The following is a 22,775-nucleotide window of genomic DNA, read 5'->3' on the forward strand; positions in this document are numbered from 1 at the left end:
TCATGAGTATATTCTACTATTATAGAAAGGTTATTGAACAGAAATACTTTTTACAACAAAGAAAAAATTGTTTTGTTTTGTTTTTTCTATTTTGCTTTTTCCTTACACATCCCAATTCTCTTGGTATTGAATAAAAGAACAATGGTCATAAAATGTATGACTGACTTATGAAGAGTTTCATTTAAAAAACTGCACATACCGAATTTAATTGAAGACATACTTCCTCCAGTGGTCTTCAACAGCAAATCACAACGGTCCATGTCCCCCCCCAATCCTACTCCCCCCACCCCCCCTACTCCCACCCACCCCTCCTACTCCCACCCACCCCTCCTACTCCCCCCAAACCCTCCCCCCTACTCCCCCACCCCTCCCCACCTTTCCCCCAAAAACCACCCCTCCTCCCCACCCCCACTCTCCCCCTCCCTTCCTCCACCCCCCGACCCCACTCCCTCCTTCCACTCCACTGCCCTCCTCCCCCACAACCCCCCCCCCCCCATCCCCGATCAACATCAATGGGCCTCACGCTCCGCAGCAAAGCTAGGCCAGCGACGAGGCGAGCGGCGAGGCCGGGCCAGCGGCCAGGCGAGGCCGGGCCAGTGACCAGGCGAGGCCGGGCCAGCGACCAGGCGAGGCCGGGTGAGCTGTGAGGCGAGGCGAGGCTAGCGGCGAGGCCAGGCCAGCGGCGAGGCCAGGCTAGCGGCGAGGCGAGTACAGCGGTGAGGCGGGGCGAGACGTGAGGCGGGGCGAGGCGAGTGGCAAGGCATGTGATTTGCGGAAAAATGCGAGGCAAAATCAGAATGGCGGAAATGAAATAAGAAAGCGGAAACTTTCTGCCAAATTCGGAAGGGTTGGGAGGTCTGTAAATGCTTTCCTTTGAAAAGTTCACATAAATTGATTTAGTGATAGAAATAAAGATCGTTTACCAAGAACCAAGCGGAGAAACACGTGTACATACAATTCAAATACTAGATCCCTAACCCAATTTTTAGAAGATAAAAATCGGTGGCATATATAAAATTGGAAGGAGTTTCAAGGGAATTTGAGGAGGCAGATTTTTTTTTAAACAGTATGTCTGGAACTTGCTTCCAGAGGAGATGGCACAGTTGGATACAATCAGTATGTTTAATGGACATTTAAACAAGCACTTAAATAGTCACGGCAAGGGAGGATATCAACCTAATGCAGGCAAATGGAATCAGTATAGATGGGCAAGACATTCAGCATAAACCCGATGGGTTGAATGGCCCATTTCTATGCTGTACAACTCTAAGATTCAGAATGTTTAAAAAGAAACATCTTGATTTTCTGGGTACACTTTATACTGTAGCAAATCTAAAATGAGGAAGAATTGTACAGCACTGATGCAAATCTGGCAAGAATAAAATGGCATTAGTATAGGATTAAAGCAGATGGGTACTTCATAGTTGGCGCAGATTTATGGGACCAAAGGACTCATTTCGCTGATGTGACAGGTCTATGGTTCAATGAAAATAAAATCTGAAATTGTTATTATCCCTTCAATATAGCAGCGTGTGTGATTTGACAGATATCAATAAATCTTGGTTTGTTTTTTATATGAAACTGTGGTGGGTGCGCGCCACAGAAATCAGGCCAGACGCCAGGTAAGTAGTAACAATACCTTAATCTGCAACGAACACTCACACCGTACTCATCAAGTGAGTCGAAACACTCAAAAACCTTTTATAGCCCCAGACCACCTGACCCAAGGGGAATGACCCAGGAAGTGATCTAATCCCCCCCCCGTCCGCTCAGTGCCGAGGGGAATGACCAAGGGAGTGGCCTAGCCCCCGGGCGCCGCCACAGGACCCCCCCACAAGAACCGGAGGCACGAAACGGACAGGGGGACGGAAGGAACGGCCAGCCCACGTGCGCGCCACGGCGGGCGCAGGAACCGGAACCACCCCACCAGGGGAAGGCACCCGCGGGAACTCCGGGGGTAAGGGCCGGGACGCAGGACGACCCCGAGTGCGAGGCCGCGCCAGTAGAACCGGCTGGCTAACGTCCACTTGCACCAGCTTCAGCCGCAAAAGAGAGACCGTCTCGGGACGACCCCCCATGTCCAACATGAAGGTGGCAGAGCCCCGCTCAAGCACCTTGAACGGTCCCTCATACGGCCGCTGAAGGGGTGTCCGGTGGGCATCCCGGCGCAGGAAAACATAAGGACAGTCCTGCAGGGCAGAAGGGACATCTGACCGCACCGAACCGTGGCGAGACGTCGGCACCGGCGCCAGCGAGCCCACCATCTCCCGAAGGAGTTGCAGGGCGGCTGAGGGCTGTTCTGCCTGACCCTGGGCGGAGGGAACAAACTCACCGGGCACTGTCAGCGGAGCCCCGTACACCAATTCGGCCGAGGAGGTGGCCGTCCTCCTTGGGGGCGGTGCGAATGCCCAGTAAAACCCACGGCAACGCATCGACCCAGTCCGGGCCAACGAGCCGGGCCTTCAGAGCGGCCTTGAGCTGGCGGTGGAAACGCTCCACCAGGCCGTTCGCCTGCGGATGGTACGCTGTTGTGCGGTGCAGGTTAACCCCCAGTAGTTGAGCCATGGATGACCACAGCTCGGAGGTGAATTGCGGCCCTCTGTCAGACGTGATGTCAAGCGGCACCCCAAACCTGGCAATCCAGTGAGCCGCCAAGGCACGGGCACAAGTAGAGGCAGAAGTGTCTGGCAGTGGAACCGCCTCCAGCCACCGCGTGAAACGGTCCACCATAGTCAAGAGGTAGGTGAAACCCCGAGAGGGCGGCAGCGGCCCCACTATGTCCACGTGGATGTGGTCAAACCAGTGGCGAGGGACGGGGAACTCCTGGAGCGGTGCACGCACATGCCGCTGTAATTTAGCAGTTTGGCACGGAATACAGGTGCGCGCCCAATGTCCAACCTGCTTACGCAACCCGTGACAAACGAAACGGGAAGCCACGAGGGTCGTCGTCGCCCGAATGGAAGGGTGGGCCAGCCCGTGGAGCACCTCGAACACCCGGCGCCGCCAGGCAACAGGAACGATTGGGCGCGGCTGCCCAGTGGAGACATCGCAAAGCCACAGTGAACGTCCTCCAATCTCAGGCCCGAAACGGCGGTACGGTAGGCGGACATCTCATCATCTGTCAACTGGGCCGCCGCCAGGGCTGAGTAGTCGATGCCATCAGCCACTTGCAGGACGGCGTGGACCGAGGGTCGAGACAAGGCGTCGGCCACTCGGTTGTCTTTGCCCCCGATGAAACGGATGGAGGTAGTGTACTCCGAGACGAAAGCCAGCTGCCGCTGTTGGCGAGCTGACCACGGGTCGGACACCTTGGCGAACGCAAAGGTGAGGGGCTTGTGGTCCGTGTACGCGGTGAAGGTACGCCCCTCGAGGAAATAGCGGAAGTGGCGGACCGCAAGGTAAAGGGCAAGAAGCTCGCGGTCAAAGCACTGTAGTTCCGCTGTGCACCACTGAGGTGCCGGCTGAAGAAAGCGAGAGGCTTCCAACACCCATCAATGTGCTGTTCGAGCACTGCCCCAACCGCCACCTCCGAAGCGTCGACCGTCAGGCTGGTTGACGCATCCGCCCGTGGGTGCACGAGCATCGTGGCCGCAGCCAGGGCTTCCTTGGCGTGTTGGAACGCCGCCACCGCATCGTCAGTCCATTCAACCTCCCTGCGCTTGCCTGCCATGAGGTGGAACAGCGGGCGCATGATCCGGGCTGCAGACGGCACAAATCGGTGGTAAAAGGCCACCATGCCAACGAACTCCTGGAGGCCCCGCACGGTGGTCGGGCGTGGAAACCGGCGCACCGCGTCCACCTTGTCCGGGAGCGGCAGCGCCCCGTGCGGGGTCACGTGGTGGCCCAGGAAATTAATGGATGACACCCCGAAACGGCATTTGGCGATGTTGATGGCCAGCCCATGATCGCTAAGGCGTTGGCATAGCTGGCGGAGATGGGCAGCATGCTCCTGTCTCGAGCGGCTCGCCACCAAAATGTCATCAAGGTACATGAACAGAAATTCCAGGCCACGGCACACACAGTCCATAAGCCGCTGAAAGGCTTGCGCAGCGTTCTTGAGTCCAAACGGCATACAGAGGAACTCGAAAAGGCCAAATGGCGTTACGATGGCCGTCTTGGGGACGTCGTCGGGGTGGACGGGAATTTGATTTTAGCCATGCACCAGATCGACCTTAGAAAATACCGTGGCCCCAGCCAGGTGTGCGTTAAAGTCCTGAATATGGGGGACCGGATACCTGTCAGCGATGGTGGCATCGTTAAGCCGACGGTAGTCCCCGCACGGACGCCAACCACCGTCTGCCTTGGGGACCATATGGAGCGGGGACGTCCACGGGCTGTCTGAGCGGCGCACAATACCCAGCGACTCCATAAGGCGGAACTCCTCCCGAGCGAGACGGAGCTTGTCCAGACGAAGACGCCGCGCCCGGGCGTACAAGTAGTTGGAATGTGGTGCACCACCCCATGCTTCAGGGCGGCGGAGTGAAATTGGGGGTCCAGGATATCGGGGAACTCGGCCAGAACTCACGAGAACGTAGCGTCCACGGACGACAGGGGCCCATCAGGGCGCACGACCGGGTCGCCCAAGCGGAGGAAAACGGGCTGCAAGTGACGGAGTGCACCAAACGCTGCCGCTTAACGTCCACGAGCAGGGGATGTGCCCGTAGGAAGTCCGCACCCAGCAACGGCTGGGACACATCCGCAATGACGAATGGCCACGAGAAGCTGCCCGCTCCGAAGTTGAGGGAGATCGTACGCACCGCATAGGAGCGGATCGAAGTCCCGTTGGCTGCGGCGAGGACGGTGCCGCGGTTACCGCTGCGGAGGTCAGCACGCGAAGGGGGAACAACGCTCATCTCCGTCCCGGTGTCCACAAGGAAACGAGCCCCGGAGCGGCTGTCCCACGCGAACACACAATGAATCTGGCCGGCCGCCGAAGCAATCACTGACGGCCGGCCCCTGCGTTTCCCAGGAACGAACAGGGCTGCCGGCATTGACGGGCAGAAGGGCCCCACCGCAGATGAAAGTAGCACCAGCCCCCTCTGCTTGCGTCCGTGAAAACGGGCGGCTGTGCGGGCCGATCCGACCACCAGCGACCTCCGGTGTCGTGTGGAGGAACTGCCGGCAGGCTGCGCGCGGCACCCGGGTCCGACCACCAGCGACCTCCGGTGGCGGGTGGGAGAACTGCAGGCGGGCCGTGCGAGAAAGACGCGCCGCCGGCTGGGTGAGCTGCTGAAGCCGGGTACCGTCGGGAAGGCTGTCGAGGAGCGGTGGAGATGCGGGCGATCGAGGCCCCTACCTGCGGATCGTCGTCGGCCGTCGGAGGGACTTCCAGCGCATTGAGGGACAACTGACGGGCCAACAAGAGTTCATCGGCGCGCCTGCCCACCGCCTGCATGTTGGTGAACGGGTCGTGGAGGAGCTGCTGGCGGAGATCGGACGGCAGCTGCATCAGGTAGGCGTGTTTAAATAAAAAGTCGGGTTGGTGCTCGCCCAGCAGCACCAACATGTCGGCCAGTAGTACCGACGGGCGGCGGTCACCCAGGCCCGGCATCCGGAGGATCCGGGCCGCCCGCTCGGCCTCGCAGAGGCCGAACTGCTGGAGGAGGAAGTCCTTGAGGGCCCCGTACTTATCGGTCACCGGGGGGGCGCGGAGGACGGGTCGCACCAGGCGGGCGGTGGCCACGTCGAGGGCGCCGACTACATGAAAATACTTAGTCTCGTCGGCAGTTACGCCCCGCAGGGCGAACTGTGCCTCGGCCTGGTCAAACCAGAAGTCGGGGTCGTCGGTCCACAGTGGGGGCAGCCTCACCGCCACGGCATGGAGAGCGGCGCGGTCGGCAGGATCCAGAGGCGGCTGACTGGCAGAGTCGGGTAGTGGAGCGTTCAGGTCCATCGCGACTTGCGAAGGAAAGTCGGGATCACCAGTGTGGTGGGTGCGGTCGCCACAGAAATCAGGCCAGACGCCAGGTAAGTAGTAACAATACTTTAATCTGCAACGAACACTCACACCGTACTCATCACGTGAATCGAAACACTCAAAAACCTTTTATAGCCCCAGACCACCTGACCCAAGAGGAATGACCCAGGAAGTGACCTAATCCCCCCCCCCCCCCGTCCGATCAGTGCCGAGGGGAATGACCAAGGGAGTGGCCTAGCCCCCGGGCGCCGCCACAAAACACTATTAGGAATTAAATAATACCCTGATTTTGAGCCTCATTAAAGTGATGGCTGTAAACATTATTGTCATTGTGGACTGTCTTTTATTTAGACTTGAACATGTCTTAGACTTTAAAAACCCTGCTCTGATCCCTGCATTAAATTCCTGAACTAAAAATGATTTACTAATTTGCTTTGCCAGGCGACTGGAAAAGGGTGGGAATGCAGCAAATTATTTGTTAACTGAGCCTGTCATCCAGAATCAATTCCAGCATTTTCTCCGAGGCTGGTGCAGATGCATTGGTGGAATCTCGTTCTGCATGTGTTGAAGTACAGAAAAGTCTCAGCCATTGCAAAAAAGACCTGATGGGCTATGACAGAAGCAATTTTTTTAGTTTAATTTAGTTTAGAAGTACAGAGCGGAAGCAGGCCCTGTGGCCTACCGACCAGCGACCACTGTACACTAGCAGTATCCTACACATACTCACACACACTAGGGACAATTTACAATTTTACCGAAGCCAATTAACCTACAAACCTGTACGTCTTTGGAGCGTGGGAGGGAACCGGATCACCCGGAGTAAACCCACGCAGGTCAAGGGGAGAACGTACAAACTCCGTACATACAGCACCTACAGTCAGGATAGAACCCAGGTTTCTGCGCTGTAAAGCAGCAACTCTTCCACTGCGCCAACGTGCCGCCCTGATAATTGGATCTTTGCCCTACACTAAAGCCGTCGAGGGATTACTGTTTTTAAATGCCTAGCAATCAGACATTAATGTAAAGAAAATAAAGCAATAAAAACACATTTTATTGAAAACAAAGTAATTAACAGATTATTGAAAACTTTAAACAACTGCAAAATAATTGTATATTATTTACCTTCCCCATTCTATTTGCAGAATATTACAATTCAAATTTTAAAAAAGGGCTTTAATCTCATGCCAGTCCTGAGCTGGTGCGAGGTTCAAGTGGCTGGAGAATTCCCTCAAGACTGGGTTCCAACAAAGGACTCCCTCCATTGGAAGTCCTGTAATGGAGCATTATTAGAGATGTGCTGGGAACTGTCATTCACCAGATCCCAGATTGTCTGTGACTTCCATCAGAATGAATCACTGAACTTGGGCCATTTAGATTAGTTTAGTTTAGTTTAATTTAGTTTGGTTTAGAGACACAACGCGGAAACAGGCCCTTCAGCCCATTGAATCCGCAGCGGCCAGCGATCCCCGAACACTGACACCATCCTACACACACCAAGGACAATTTACACTTATACCAAGCCAATTAACCTACAAACCTTTACATCTTTTGGAGTGTGGGAGGAAATCGAAGATCTCGGAGAAAACCCACACGGTCACTGGGAGAACGTACAAACTCTGTACAGACAGCACCCGTAGTCGGGGTCAAACCTGTGTCTCCGGTGCTGCAAGCATTGCAAGGCAGCAACTCTACTGCTGTGCCACCGTGCCGCCCACCAGGGTTTCTACAGAACCTTTGGTTGCAGTTGCCATAGTTTCACCCCTTCAATTTTTCTGTGGTCCAATATTCATCATCATCAATTTGCCCCATTAACCATCTTTTAAAATTCAGCTTTTACAATCCATATGACCAAAATAATAGCCAATTTTTTAATAACTACTTCTAATTATTGGTTTGACTATTTCATCTACTGAAGGGTAAAATAGCCATAGAAACAAAGGTTTAACAGCTTCTATTTAACAGCTTCTACAATGAAAGTTAAAATTCTTTTTAATTAAGAAGCATTTTAAGAAACATACTTTTCTCATGTAGATAAAGGTATCCTTCCGTTGTGAACGGGGTTGTCCGAGTATGTTCGTGAGGATTCTTTTTAATCTTGTTCATTAGGTCCTCCACTTCTGACCTTGCACCATCAAATCGATTCCTTGCCTATGGAACAAGGTAATAAAAAGTGTAAATATTCCATGGCAAGGAGCCAAACACTACCATTTACTGATTATCATCTAATTACTGTAATTCAATTCTATAATTTTCATCTCTTTCCCATCTGACAAAGGCTCTTTATCCCAAAATGCTAACTCTGATGTCACTCACAGATGATGGCTGAACTATTGAATGTTTCTAATATTTTTTGTTTTTACCCAAAAAAACATGCGTTCTTTTGCATTCATTCACAGACTGTGGGCATTAATGGCATTTAATACTCACGATTCATTGCACTTGACTTTAATGACGTACATGACCATTTCAGAGGGCTGTCAAGAGCCAAACATATTGCTTCTCCATTCAGCAGCAACTCCCTCTGCTTCCATAACATCAATCAAAACCTAGTTCTGCATCCACCTTAGGGGTCAGAAATTCCACCAGCCTATACTCATAGTAGCTGTGATTTCCCTACCCGTGAAGCATACGAGATAGAAACAGGAGGCAATTCTAGGACTCCACCACTCAAAACCAGGAAATCTAATTTTTTATCTCAGCACCACTTTCCTGCAGCAATTCTTTATCCCTTGATTCCCTTATGTACAAATATCGATTAATCTCCGTGCTAAATATTCATAGTAACTAGGTCTCTACAGCTCTCTTGGATGGAAAATTTCAAAGAATCATTACCAAGTGAAATGTATTTTCATCTTAGTGTTGAATTAGCAACCATTTATTGCAAGATTGCAATCCCCTGGCTCTAGCTACCCAGCCAGAGGAAACATCAATGCTCGACCTGTCAAGCCCTCGAAACATTGTGTGTTTCAATGAGATTGCATCCCATTCTTAATGTAGACCCAACCTAATTAATCTCTCTATTTAATATTACTCTAACCCATCTCCCTCCCCACCAATCTGAATCTTTGATGTACTCCCTCTACTGCAAGTACATGCTCATGGCAGGACACAAGTCCTGTACATAATATTCGAAAAGCAGTCTAGACTAGGTCCCTAGGCCCATATAATTCCAGGAAGATATATCAAAATCTTCTGGCAATTAAAGCCAACTTACTTCCTAACTGCCTACTCAAATTTCGTCTTAATTTTCTTGTATTTTGTACAAGGAGCCCAGATCTCTTTGGACACCACCACAATTCAATCTCTCAAACTTTATAAATACTCTGCTTTTTTTTTTAAACTGAAGGACACAATTTCATATTTTCCACCTTGTATTCCATCTTTATCCTCCCAAAGCATCCATGTATCCACTTCACAACCCAGTCACTCAATTCCATATCTTCAAAGTTAGATTATTACACTTGGTCCCTTCAATCAAATCACTGATGTGGATTGTAAATAGCTGGAGTCCCAGCACAGATTTCTGTTCACTGTGTCCCAACCAGAAAATGATCTGTTTGTTACTAATCTGTTTTCTGACAATTAACCAATACTTAATCCATGTCAGTACATTTTCATCAACCCCATGTGTAAGCCTGGATGGAAGAGCATCCAAGTTGCCTGTAGCAATAGTATCTATTTTATTCCAGAACTGAGCCAGAACAATCATTCACTTCCACACTAGATCATTAAATGAATTGAAAGTACAAGATCACTGAAAATGGACTAAATGTCTGGTTATTGATTTTTCTGCTCTCCAAATTATAGAAGTTATAAATATAAAATATAGAATAAAGTTGAACCCCTTGCCTAATACGTCATGACCTACAAATGTAAAAAACAAAACAATGCATATGAGGAAAAAAAAGGTTGCGTACTCTCCCCTCCTTTACTCTCTCTACACCAATGACTGCACCTCCACAGACTCCTCTGTCAAGCTTCTCAAGTTTGCGGATGACACAACCCTGATTGGACTGATCCAGGATGGGGAGGAATCTGCCTACAGACAGGAAATGACACAGCTGGCTTCCTGGTGCCATCGCAACAACCTGGAGCTCAATGCTCTTAAGACGGTGGGATTGTAGACTTTAGGAGAGCTCCCCCTCCCCTCCCCCCACTCACCATCAACAACACCACAGTCACATCTGTGAAGTCATTTAAGTTCAATGGAACCATCATCTCCAGGGACCTTAAATGGGGGGCCACCATTGACTCCACAGTCAAAAAGGCCCAACAGAGGATGTATTTCCTGCGGCAGCTGAGAAAACACAATCTGCCACAGGCAATGATGGTCCAGTTCTATATTGCCATCATAGAGTCTGTCCTCACCTTCTCCATTATGGTCTGGTTTGGCTCAGCATGACATCCGGAGGCTGCAGCGCATCATTCGATCAGCCGAGAAGGTTGTCAGCTGCAACCTTCCCCACCATCGACGAACTGTACACTGCAAGGGCCAGGAAGAGAGTGGGTAAGATCATCTCTAACCCCTCTCACCCTGGCCACAAAGTCTTTGAAGCACTTCCCTCTGGAAGGCGACTCTGGTCTGTCAAAGCCGCCACAGCCTGACATTAAAACAGCTTTTTTCCCCACGAGCAGTAGCTCTACGCCAGTGCTTCTTAAACTAGTGAATGGTTCACCCAAGGGTGAATGAAATTATTTTGGGGTGAATGAAACTAGAGGGGTGAATGACTTAATATATATAAAATTATACACAAGGGAGAATAAGATGAAAATTACCAAAAAAACATCAGAAAATTTAGTCGAGGGTGAACAATATTTTGTGATAAAGACTCAAGGGTGAATGACACTGAAATCGTTTAAGAAGCACTGCTGTACTCAACAGCCAAAAGTCTGTAGCCTCCTTTTGCTCTGGTATTTTATTTCATTCTTCACATGTTTAAATTATAATGTTTTATTTTTAATTGTCTACTGTGTATCGTGTTGTTACTTGCGAGCAAAGCACCAAGGCAAATTCCTTGTATGTATACATATTTGGCTAATAAAATTTATTCAATTCATAAATGTTTGAAAGCGGGTATCAAAACCAAGTTAAATACAGCTTCCGGAAAAAAACGAGGCTTACGTTTTGTATGTGGAGGTGTAGGTCAGTTTTGTAGTGATCAAAATCTTTGGCCAGTTCATAACCTTGATGATAAAATGTGAAAAGCATCTGAAAGAAAGACAGCATCTGAAAGAGAAAACAAAATTTCACTTATTTTTAATACATTGGTTCCAATATATTGAGGAAGGTAAAATAAGGCAGCCAGCTACAGAAGGTAGACATCTTAAATTAACAATTATAGCTAGCACAGAGTACAGATTCCCCAGACTTCAGCTTCAACAGAGTGTGAAAAGCAGAGGTAGGGAGGTTTGCAGGGGTGGGCGTGGGGGGGGGGGGGGGGGGGGGGTTGGTGACTGCTTGGTTTTAAAAAAGGTTAAATTGATGTGGAAACAACAATTATTGAATAAGCCCAGAGTTAAATAAGCTTGAACAAGAGTCAGAACCACTCCAATACAATGGCAAGGCAAAGCATTACATGGAAGCATGTCCAAAGAGTTCATCACTTCACAATGCAATGAAGGAATGGGTGACAACTAGGCAGACCAGTTAATAAAGGAGTTCACCAAGTGTCATATACCCTATCTGGTAATTTACCTCAGAATATGCCAGTAAACAACAACTCTGCAAGGGAGTATAATCAAAGGCCATGGCAATGGGATTAACACAATGATAAGGATTGAGGGCAGAAAGGACAATAGAGTTGTCATCATAGGATATTAAATTGTATGGGGGGGGGAAATAAATAAATCGGCAGCCATGTATTTAATTCCAGGAAGGCATGTGGTTTCCAGTTATCAAGGCAAGGATGTCTTGAAATAGATGCAGAACATTTTGAGCAGATGGGATGTGCAGCCAGAGGATACCATGGTCTCATTGGCATAAAATAGGGAGAAAAAAGGTTTTCCAAGCCCACTTTGGGTACTGATAAGAGACTGAAAAGCAGGAGATTGAAGAGAAAGAGGCTTAGGAATTAACGTGTGAGCTTTTGAAAACTCAAAATGTCAATGTGAAGAATTATAAATGGACAAAATATATTGATGCGTTTTGCTTTCTTTTTTACAGTGGAAAGTCAAATATCCCAGATATTCAAAAAAGATATTCCAGGTTATTAAAAACAAAACTTAAGGGAGTATATGACAGAGGTTGTGACGATAATTCTGTATCATCTGGGCTGCTGGACATGTCCCACAATCTTACCATTAACAACACATTACACAGGCAAAGTGTCATCACTTGCTACTTAACTGCCACATTAAGCCAGTTGATCTCACCCCATCAAAGATATTCCCTTTGTTCTTCCCACCACCCTCTCAGCTGTTATTGAAAGCTAACATTTTTGTTTCTGAGTTCTGATAATGGGAACCTGATATGTTAACTATTTCTCTTTTGACAGATGCAACCTAACGTGCTAAGAATTTCCATCATTTTCTCACTTTATTTTACTTCAGTTTTTTTAATTTTCATTGCACAATAGTATCTGCATTGGAGACAACAGTCCCATATCATGGTGCCAATGATCATTTTAAATGGCCCAGCAAATTTAGCTTCATTAGTTCCTCCAACTAATTTTGAAAGTACCAGTTCAAATTTTGGAGGAAATAATTAAAGAGAAAACCATTGAAAAAATAATGTAAGAGTTGGAAAAAAGGTACAAGAATGATCCCAGGAATGAGTAGGTGAAGAGAGTTTGACGGCACTGGGCCTATACCCACTGGAGCTGAGAAAAATGAGGGGGGACCTCATTGAAACGTACAGAACGATGAAAGGCTTGGATAGAGAGGATGTGGAGAGGATATTTCCACTAGTGGGAGAGTCTAGGACTAGAGGTCATAGCCTCAGAATTAAAGGACATTCTTTTAGGAAGGAGATGAGGAGGAATTTCTTTAGTTAGAGGGTGGTGAATCTGTGGAATTCTTTGCCACAGAAGGCTGTGGAGGCAAAGTTAGTGGATATATTTAAGGCAGAGATAGATAGATTCTTGATTAGTACGGGTGTCAGAGGTTATGGGGAGAAGGCAGGAGAATAGGGTTTGGCTGAAGAAATAGATCAGCCATGATTGAATGGCGGAGTAGACTTGAGTAGAATGGCCTAATTCTGCTCCTATCACTTATGGCCTTAAAGAAAAAAAGAGGTATGGGAAGAAAATGAAGATTATGAGCAAGGTTGGAGGAACAGAATGACTGAAAATAGAGGGAAGCAAGAAGTGAATCAGGATTCTGAAGCACAGAAGTGTCAGGCTCAGCCATAGGAAAAGAAGGGAGAAAAACAGTACTGGATAGTTTTTGTTAGTGCAAGTCACGATCATTTGAGGTCAGTTCAAGACACAGACTCTTTTGCAGGCCTTGGCATCATCAAAATATCGAACTCATAAAAACAATATTTTTCTAATATCTAAAGGCCTGAGCAAGTCAATGGAGCTTAAAATGAGTGAAACTCATAACCCTCGCCATCACTTGTTTTGTAGTTGCAATTTTTCATCTTTCAGTTCAGTAAAATACTAATCTTACTTCAATCAGAAATAGAATTGGGATCAAATGAAAATATATTTCCACACTAAGGTAGATCATGTTGACTGTTTTATAGAACTGGAATTAGTTATGAATTGGTGAGTGGTCACATGGTAGCTTCAAGAAATATAAATATAATCAAGTTTTTCTCCAAATTTGACTTACAGGTTCCACAAATTCAAACTTCTTGCGTTCTTGAATTTCTTGCACTTTACACACGTATTCCAGTGATAATTCATAGTAGTGTTGCTGAATCTGCTCTAGCTGACTATCTGCCTTGAATGACAAAGAAATGAAATTATGGAATGCAAAGGCAAATTGTTTATAAAAATACTGTTAAATGTTTGTTCAAGCTGGAATACCCTTCAGCTATTCAACATAATTTTACAAAGGCAATCATGCATATGGAACAGAATATACAACCTTTTCAATAAATGAAAAATTATTGGAAACAGAAAAAGGCCAGTTTGTGACTTGAAGTGTCTCAAAATTATTGTGTGATGTGTACTGTGCCTTTTAATTTTACAAAACTTAACCAGATACCTCACGAGCTTCTTCTGAATTTACTTGTCTAGCAGACCATTGCATAACTTCACCAAATTGAGAATTAACTCTTAATTCTGTATTCATCTTTTCAACATTCATACCATACTTCCTTGCAAAATTCATGAATGGTTAAGCAAATTTAGTTTAATATCTATGCTATAAATACTCTTAAATATTTCAATGTGAACTCTTGAACTTTCACTTCTCCAGAAAAAATGTTCTCAATATTCTGAGCTTTTCTCACGACTTGCATGCCCATTCACAGCTATCAATTAAATATTTTCTCCTTCTAAATGAATAAGGGTACTGACCCAAAAGGTTGTCTATTCATATCCTTCCACAGGTGCTGCCTGACATGCTGTATCCTTCATCACTTTCTTTTTTTTTTGCTCAAGATTCCAATATCTAGTCGTTTGTGTTTCCACTCACTTCTGTGGTAACTTGCTTTTTAGTGACTCAAATATCCCTACTCTCCATGCTCTGTAACTTACCATTCTCATTTCAATGTCACCGTACAGGCAGTACATGGGTTATGTAAGGATTCCATTTCTGAAAACTGTTTGTAAAGCTATTTTTCTGTAAGTCAGAAACATCTGATTTTCATTGCTACCCATATCATATTGTTCGGCATATATACTTGCTATAATTCTTTCATTTTATAGAATGTCTTCTATGATCGCCCGAACACAAACCATAATTAAAATAATGAAACATACTGTATCCAACTGTTGATGAATACCATGAAACATTTATTATCTTGAAAGGTTCTTAAAAAAATTATGGGAGAACTGTGTAAAGTTGGATTTTCCAGAGTCAGGACCTCCATTTCCAGGGGATTCATGTATTATTGACATTCTCCGGCATTCGTATCTTGTGCACTGGTCTTTAATGTAGCACCTTATAAAATTCATTCTGGAGATCCAATTTTTTCCAAACTAGTTCCGTTTTATCCATCCTGGTTGTTACATCCTCAAAGAACTCCTGCAAATGCTGTCAAAAACGATTTCCATTTCATAAACAAATCTCGACTTCGCTTGACTGTCAAATGTTTTTCGAAATTAGCTATTAACTCCTTCAGACCGAATAAGGGTCCTGACCTGAAACATCATCTCTCCATTCCCTCCTCTTTTGCTGCCTACCTGCCAAGTTCCCCCAACACTTTATTTCTTGCAATAGTCTGAACTGTTTCCTTTCTCTTTGCACTACCTGTTTTACTCATGTGTGGTTTTAGTTATAATCATGTGTGATTCTCTTTTTACCTGGATAGCATGCAAAACTTACATTGCATCTCAGTAACCATGTTGATAAAGCAATATCAAATATCAGGTGAGTTTAGGGCCTGAAGAAGGGTACTGAACCAGAAAGTGACCTATCCATATTCTCCAGATATGCTGCCTGACTCGCTCAGTTCTTCCAGCACTTTGTGGGGTTTTTTAAACCAGCATCTGTAGTTCCTTGCTTCTACAGCATTAAATAGAGCATTCAAAAGAAATCTAAATATATTTATATGGCCATAAGGGATAGTAGAATTAGGCCAGTCAGCCCATCAAATCTACTCCACCATTCAATCACGGCTGATCAATCTCTCCCTCCTAATCTCATTCTCCTGCCTTCTCCCCATAACCTCTGACACCTGTACTAAACACCTGCACTTATAAAAGAAAAATACATGACAAGATTATGTGAAGAATGGAGGCAAGTGGGACTGGTAGGATTGCTCCTATACAGAGGCCGCATAAAATTTGTTGTGGTTACCAAATTTCATGTGGTTTCTGAATCGCAGAGGCACCACTAAATTTTTATTTCTTAGAATGCCTGTGCAAATAAAAATAACAACACTTCACCCTGGAAATATTTCTGAATTGAAATTAAAATGCTATTTTTTTTTTTTTTTACTTTATTTTTATTATTTATTTTTTTTACATACATACAAACACAAACTAAACAAACATAGGAGATGCATATTGAATGTAAATACCCTTACTTTAAGTTCCCAAAAACGGAAGAGACTCGAGTCCCGGCATTGCCTGTATTAATAATGACCATCTTTTATCAAACATGTCTGTTGTCAACTGTAACCTTGCTGTGATTTTTTCCATTATATACACATTTTTTACCCTATCTCTCCATTGCATTATGCTTGGAGGCTGTGGTTTCAACCACGAAGTTGTTATCGTCTTCTTTGCTATCAGCAGCAGGATTGTCAGTAAATGTTTCGAACTCTTATCTGTCATACTGTCAGGAATTATACCCAAAATGTAAAGTGCTGGTTCCAGAGGGAAGTTAATGCCCATAATCTGTTTAATTTCCTTTTGAATATTCTTCCAGAAATCCTGTATTTTTGGGCAATCCCAGAATATATGAGTGGAGTCCCCAACTTCTCCACACTCCCTCCAACATAAATCAGTTGTATTACTATATTTCGATGTAATGAATGGAGTATAAAAGTAACGCATTTTAACTTTCCAGTCAAATTCCCTCCATGTTGGGCTCTTAGTTAGTTTATGTCCCTCTTTAAATGATTCCTCCCACCCTTCTTCTGATATTATGATATTCGCTTCCAGTTCCCATTTTTCTTTGATATGTAAGTTGTTCTCTTTGGATTCATGTTGTAGTGCTTCATAAATTTTTGATATAATCCCTTTTTTTGACTTGTCTTCCGAGAACCCCCATAACACTTCCTCTAATTTAGATGGAGTCTTGCAGATGTTCTCCCATTCCTGATGTTTCTGTAGGTAATCTCTTAGCTGTAAGAATTTGTAAAAGTCATGAGCAGGTAAATTGAATTCTTTTTGAAGTTGTGTGAATATTTTCATTGTTTGTCCCTGAAACATTTGATCTATGTATATTAGCCCTTTGTCAGCCCATCTGTCAAATCCTGAGTCCATGGTAGATGGTACAAAGTCTGGGTTTTTTGCTATTCTAGTAGCCCTGCTTACCGAATTTGACAGCTTCAGCTTCTTTCTTACTGCTGACCAGATTTTCATTGTTACCCTAATCCACTCGTTGCCCATCCTGAGCCTCTTCAGGGCCTTCTCGTTTAAAAATGGGAGTGATTCTAAAGGCAAATTTTTACAAGCGTTTTGCTCCATCTCCACCCACATTGAATCTTTCTCTTTAGTGGTCCACATGATTAAGGCTCTGAGTTGCGTTGCCCAATAATAATTTCTTAAATTAGGCAAGTTCAACCCTCCCTTTTCTTTTTTGCTAAGAAGCGTCTTGTATTTAATTCTTGCTTTTTTACTTTGCCATAAGAATTTCGATATAATTTTATCCAGTTTTTTTAGAAAAGCTCCCGAGATCATAATAGGCAACGATTGGAACAAAAACAACAGTCTTGGCAATATATTCATTCTGACTGTTTCTACTCTTCCCACCAGAGTCAACGGTAAAATCTCCCATCCAGCCAAATCATCCTTTATCTCAGATATCAGTTTCCCATAATTAGCTTCAAATAGCTGTGCTGTATTCGAAGTGATAATTATACCAAGGTATCTAAACCCTTTTTTGGTCCATTTAAAATGGACTTTTTCTTTAAGTTCCACTGGACAATCTCCTGAGAGCATCATTGCTATTGATTTGGCTTCATTTGACAAATATCCTGATATTTCACCATATTCTTTTAGGTTATCTAGTAGAGCTGGTATAGACATGGAGGGCTCCACTATGTATGTTAATAAATCGTCCGCAAATAATGACGTCTTGTGTTCTATGCCCCCTTCATCTTTTATTCCTTTAATGTTTTTATTTTGTCTTATTGACTCTGCTAACGGTTCAATACTTGCAGCAAACAGTAGCGGGCTCAGGCAATCTCCTTGCCTGACTCCTCTTTTGAGGTAGAAGAAGTCTGAGCAGCAGCCATTAATTCTGATCCGTGATTTGGGATTTTTATAAACAATTCTTACCCAGTCTATAAACGTTGAGTGAAACCCAAAAACCTTCAATGTTTGATATAAAAAGTTCCATTTCACACGGTCAAATGCTTTTTGTGCATCTAGGCTAAGCAGCATGGTAGGTCTGGGATTATTTTTAGCACATGATATAAGATTTAGTGTTCTCCTGATATTGTTAGCCCCCTGTCTCCCCGGGATAAACCCCGTTTGATCTGGCTTGATTAATTTAGTTATATGTTGTTGCATTCTCTTTGCTAGTATGCTTGTTAATATTTTTAAATCATTACAGAGCAAGCTGACCGGTTATATCCCTCACATGAAGTCGGATCTTTGCCCTCCTTATGTAATACGGAAATTATGGCTTCTGACCAAGTATCTGGGCGGTTTCCTGTTGATAGCGCATAATTAAAAACTTTACATAATTCTGGTGTTATGTCTTCTGCAAAACATTTATAATACTCCCCTGAGAAGCCATCTGTACCTGGGGATTTGTTACTTTTAAGGGTTTTTATAGTATCGGCTATTTCTTGTGACGAAATTGGTTTTATCATTTCAGATGCTTCTTCTACCTTTAATGCTGGTAAATGTAGTTTTTTGAAAAATTCTTGTGTTTTGGTCTCAGTGAGATTAGATTCTGAGTCACTGTATAAGTTTTCATAATATTCTGCAAAGGCCTTTGCTATCTCTTTTGGCTTAGCCATAATAAAATTGGAAGTGGGATGTCTTATTTTTGTAACTATTCTATTTGTTTGAGCTTTTCGCAGTTGGAATGCCAGTAACCGGCTTGCTCTGTTACCCATCTCATAATATCTTTGATTTATAAAACGAAGAGCTCCTTCTGCTTTATATGTTAAAAGTTCGTCTAACTCTCGTCTCATTTTTTTTAATTCGACGAGAATAGATTTGTTTCTTGTTCTTTTATGTTCTAACTCCAACTCTCTGATTTTACTTTCTAGCTTTCCTTGCCTTTCCATTCGGGTTTTTTTCAATCTGGAAGTTATCTCTATTATTTTCCCTCTCATGACTGCTTTTCCTCCCTCCCATAATGTCGATGGTGAGACCTCGCCATTGTCATTTATTTGAAAATATTCCTTTAAGTTTAGTTTTAGTTCTTTGACAACCTTTTCATCTGATAGGATTGACACATTAAGTCTCCAGTACTTAAAGAAGGATTCCCTGCCCAGCTCAATGGATAGTATGACAGGGGCGTGGTCACTTATAGTTATGGATTCTATACTGCAGTCCCTGACTGTATGTATCTGTTGTTTTGACACACAAAAAAAGTCTATTCTCGAATAACTCCCATGTGGGTTAGAATAAAAGGTAAAATCTCTTCCTTTAGGATTATTATGTCTCCATGGATCAACCAGACCTAATTCTTTTATAACATTATTTAGGACTCTAGATTTTTTTGTTTTTGGTCCCCTCTCAGATGGCAACCTGTCTAAGTTACCATTCTGTATGGTATTAAAATCCCCTCCCAAAATTATCATCCCTCGTCCGTTACTGGTAAGTATATTGGCTATGTTTTTAAAGAATGTTTCATTTTCTTCATTTGGGGCTTAGATGTTTAATATTGAAATACTCATATCTCCTATTGTGCCAACCACCATGATATATCTTCCCATATCACCTTTAATCACTTTCTCTACAGAAAATGGTAGGGATTTATTAATTAGTATGGCCACCCCCCTTTTCTTGCCATATGAAGCATGGAATACTTGGTTTACCCATTCCCTTTTCAGTTTTTTATGTTCATTTTCACTCAAGTGAGTTTCTTGGATTAGTGCAATGGCACATTGTAATTTCTTCAACTGACTCAATATTTTCTTTCTCTTAATAGGGTGATTTAGACCGTGCACATTATAAGAAACAAGGTTCAACTTATTCATGACATTTTAAGATGTAGGCCATAAACTCGGTTCCTCCTATAAATCAAAACAACTGTGCAAAACGATACACAGCGAAAAAACAAACAAACAATACACATCTCCCTCTGAACTACTATACAAAAATAACATGTGACTCCCAAAAGTCCCGTCATCAGAGAGTGTGGCAATCTCTCTGGGGAAATAGCACAATGTGCACCTGCAACTTCTCAGAATTAAGTTGCTCCTTGCTCAAATTGAGATCCAGCTTTGCTCCTTCAACCAATTTTGACATTATTCAGTATAAGTGTTACTTAAATCCCATAACTAGCTCCTTTTCAATTCTTTGAACATTAAACATAAATTCAGATTGTCCGCATTATATATACTTCAGGATTGTCATTATTTTTTTACCCTTAGTTCCAGGCTGTTTTTTTTTTTTAGTCCTTACCACTGTGAACCTCAGATTTCACAGACCGAGGGCTTGTATGTCCGCCTCTGTGATGGGTGGCTGTCTCCTCTTTCCCTTCTGTCCTGTCCCCGTAGTCCAGCTGCCCTCCATCCTCACTCTCTGTAGTTTCTCCCACTCGTCCTCCTCCACATGGATCCCCATGTCCTTCAGCATGGGGGCAGCCTCCATCAGTGTATTGAATGTCTTCGTCTCTGTTCCCAGAAACACCTTCAGTCTTGCAGGATATGGGGACTGTGCCTTTATGTTTTTCTCCTTCAACTTTTTTATTACATCCCGCACTTGTTTCCTCTTCTTCTGTATCTCGGTAGTGTAGTCATGGTTGAAGTAAATGGTCCGTTCCTCATATGTTATTTTTTGTTTCCATGCTTGTTGTATGATGCGGTCTTTCACCTGGTGGTCAATGAAGCGGGCGATGATGGCTCGCGGGGGAGCCGCACTCTCTTTCGGTTTGGTAGTCAGCGAGCGGTGCGCTCTTTCGATGCGGATATCGACGGCCGCCGAGATTTGTAATGTTGTTCGGATGAAATCAGTCACAAATCCTATGGTGTCGCCTTTCTCAGCGCCCTCCGGGATCCCATGTATCCGTATGTTATTACGTCTCGCTCTTGCTTCCAAGTCGTCACATTTTGCGGCTAACGCCGCCTCTCTTTGAAGAAGAAAGGCGACTGATCTTTCCAGCCGCGCTGCCCTGTCTTCCGTCTCCCCCAACCTTTCTTCTATGTTCACTGTTCGTCGCTCCAGTGAAGCGGTTCTCTCCAAAAGCTCCTTTAAATTAGTTTCTAGTCTCACCAGAGCTTTTTTGTTGTCATTTACCGCTTCTGTGTGCTCTTGTCTTAACTTGCATAGCTCCGCCAATATTACGGAGTCTTGTTCCCCACAGCTGGTTCCCTTATCTGGCGTGGCTCTCTTTGCCGAGTCCGTAGCTTTAGTATCCGCATTATCCTTTTTGTTTAACCTTGTCTCCATATTTTTATTTATCGTTAACTTTCGTTGTCGATATAACTTGCGATTGGCCCGCTTCCTGTTGTTACTAATGTTTAAAAGAGCTAGTTTTAATTGGTTTCTTTGAGAGCTAACTTTTTAGATTGTCTAGTCCAACATGGCGCCACCGGAAGTCCTAATCTCATTCTCCTGCCTTCTCCCCATAACCTCTGACACCTGTACTAAACACCTGCACTTATAAAAGAAAAATACATGACAAGATTATGTGAAGAATGGAGGCAAGTGGGACTGGTAGGATTGCTCCTATACAGAGGCCGCATAAAATTTGTTGTGGTTACCAAATTTCATGTGGTTTCTGAATCGCAGAGGCACCACTAAATTTTTATTTCTTAGAATGCCTGTGCAAATAAAAATAACAACACTTCACCCTGGAAATATTTCTGAATTGAAATTAAAATGCTATTTTTAATTAGCAAAATTAATGCAAATTTCACTCAACAATTACTTGGTGCTTTTAATGAGGATTGAAATGCACATCATAATTGCAATACCAGGCAAATTTGACACAGAGAAGTATAGAACAATAAAAAGAAGACGGGTGAAAGAGGTATGTTTTGAAAATTTCATGAAAAGTGGAAAGAGAATTAGAGATCTGGGGAAAAAAAGTTCCAAAGCTTTGGCAGTAGGAGATCTAATTAACAACAAAGGAACAATTTGGGGCAAAGTGTGTTGAACAATAAGCATACCAAGGCATGGGGACAGGTAGAATGGAGGCTACGCTGTTGGAAATTGGCAGTCTTACCTCCAATAGTGATGCTTCTTTCTTTTTTGATGACAAATTGACATGTTTCTCCAATGTACTGTAGTATTTCTCAGTTTCTTTGTCATATTTTTTCTTTTCTTCCTGTAAAAAAAATGCACAAATCATATCAAAACATTTTAACAATCACTAGTAACAGTTTGAAAAAAGAGGGAGAGACAATTTATTAACTTGTCTTGAGTTACTATTTATCCAAATGAGCAAGTACAAACTGTCTGAATATCAATATTGTAACATAAATAAGATAAATGTTTTATAATAATAATAATAATATTCATTTATTGTCATTGCAACGAGTACAACGAAATTAAAAAAATAGCCAATCCTGACGGTGCGTACAAACATATATGCAATAAATGCAAAAACAAATAAATACATAAATACAATTAAATACAATTATATTAAGTACAAGATTTTTTAACGGTGTTGCCTAGTGCAAAGGTAGTGTTCAGTTCTCGTATGGCCCTGGGGTAAAAACTGTTCTTAAGTCTGTTTGTTCGGGATTTGATCGACCTGAAACGTCGACCAGAGGGCAGATGAACAAACAGACGGTGGCCGGGGTGGGATGGATCTTTTATTATTTTGCCTGCTCTACTGAGGCAGCGTAGTCTGAACAGGTGCTCCAGGGAGGGCAGTGAGCAGCCGATGATCTTCTGGGCCGTCGTGATGACCCTCTGAAGGGCCTTCCTGTCCTTTTCTGAGCAGCTGG

The 22,775-nt window shown here is 44.2% G+C and overlaps 1 protein-coding gene across 1 annotated transcript in view; it reads right to left on the reverse strand.

The window, feature by feature from the left end:
- arhgap10 (Rho GTPase activating protein 10) overlaps positions 1–22,775 on the reverse strand; it is a 139,629-nt gene that overhangs the window by 51,297 nt on the left and 65,557 nt on the right. The window contains exons 5-8 of the mRNA XM_078412329.1: positions 22,049–22,150; positions 13,691–13,801; positions 11,040–11,144; positions 7,936–8,065 (exon numbers count right to left, since the gene is read on the reverse strand). Coding sequence (XP_078268455.1) covers positions 7,936–8,065; positions 11,040–11,144; positions 13,691–13,801; positions 22,049–22,150 — 448 coding nt within the window. The remainder of the gene's footprint in view (positions 1–7,935; positions 8,066–11,039; positions 11,145–13,690; positions 13,802–22,048; positions 22,151–22,775) is intronic.

Source organism: Rhinoraja longicauda, chromosome 1, assembly GCF_053455715.1.
Source record: "Rhinoraja longicauda isolate Sanriku21f chromosome 1, sRhiLon1.1, whole genome shotgun sequence".
In the NCBI taxonomy this organism is placed as follows: domain Eukaryota; kingdom Metazoa; phylum Chordata; class Chondrichthyes; order Rajiformes; family Arhynchobatidae; genus Rhinoraja; species Rhinoraja longicauda.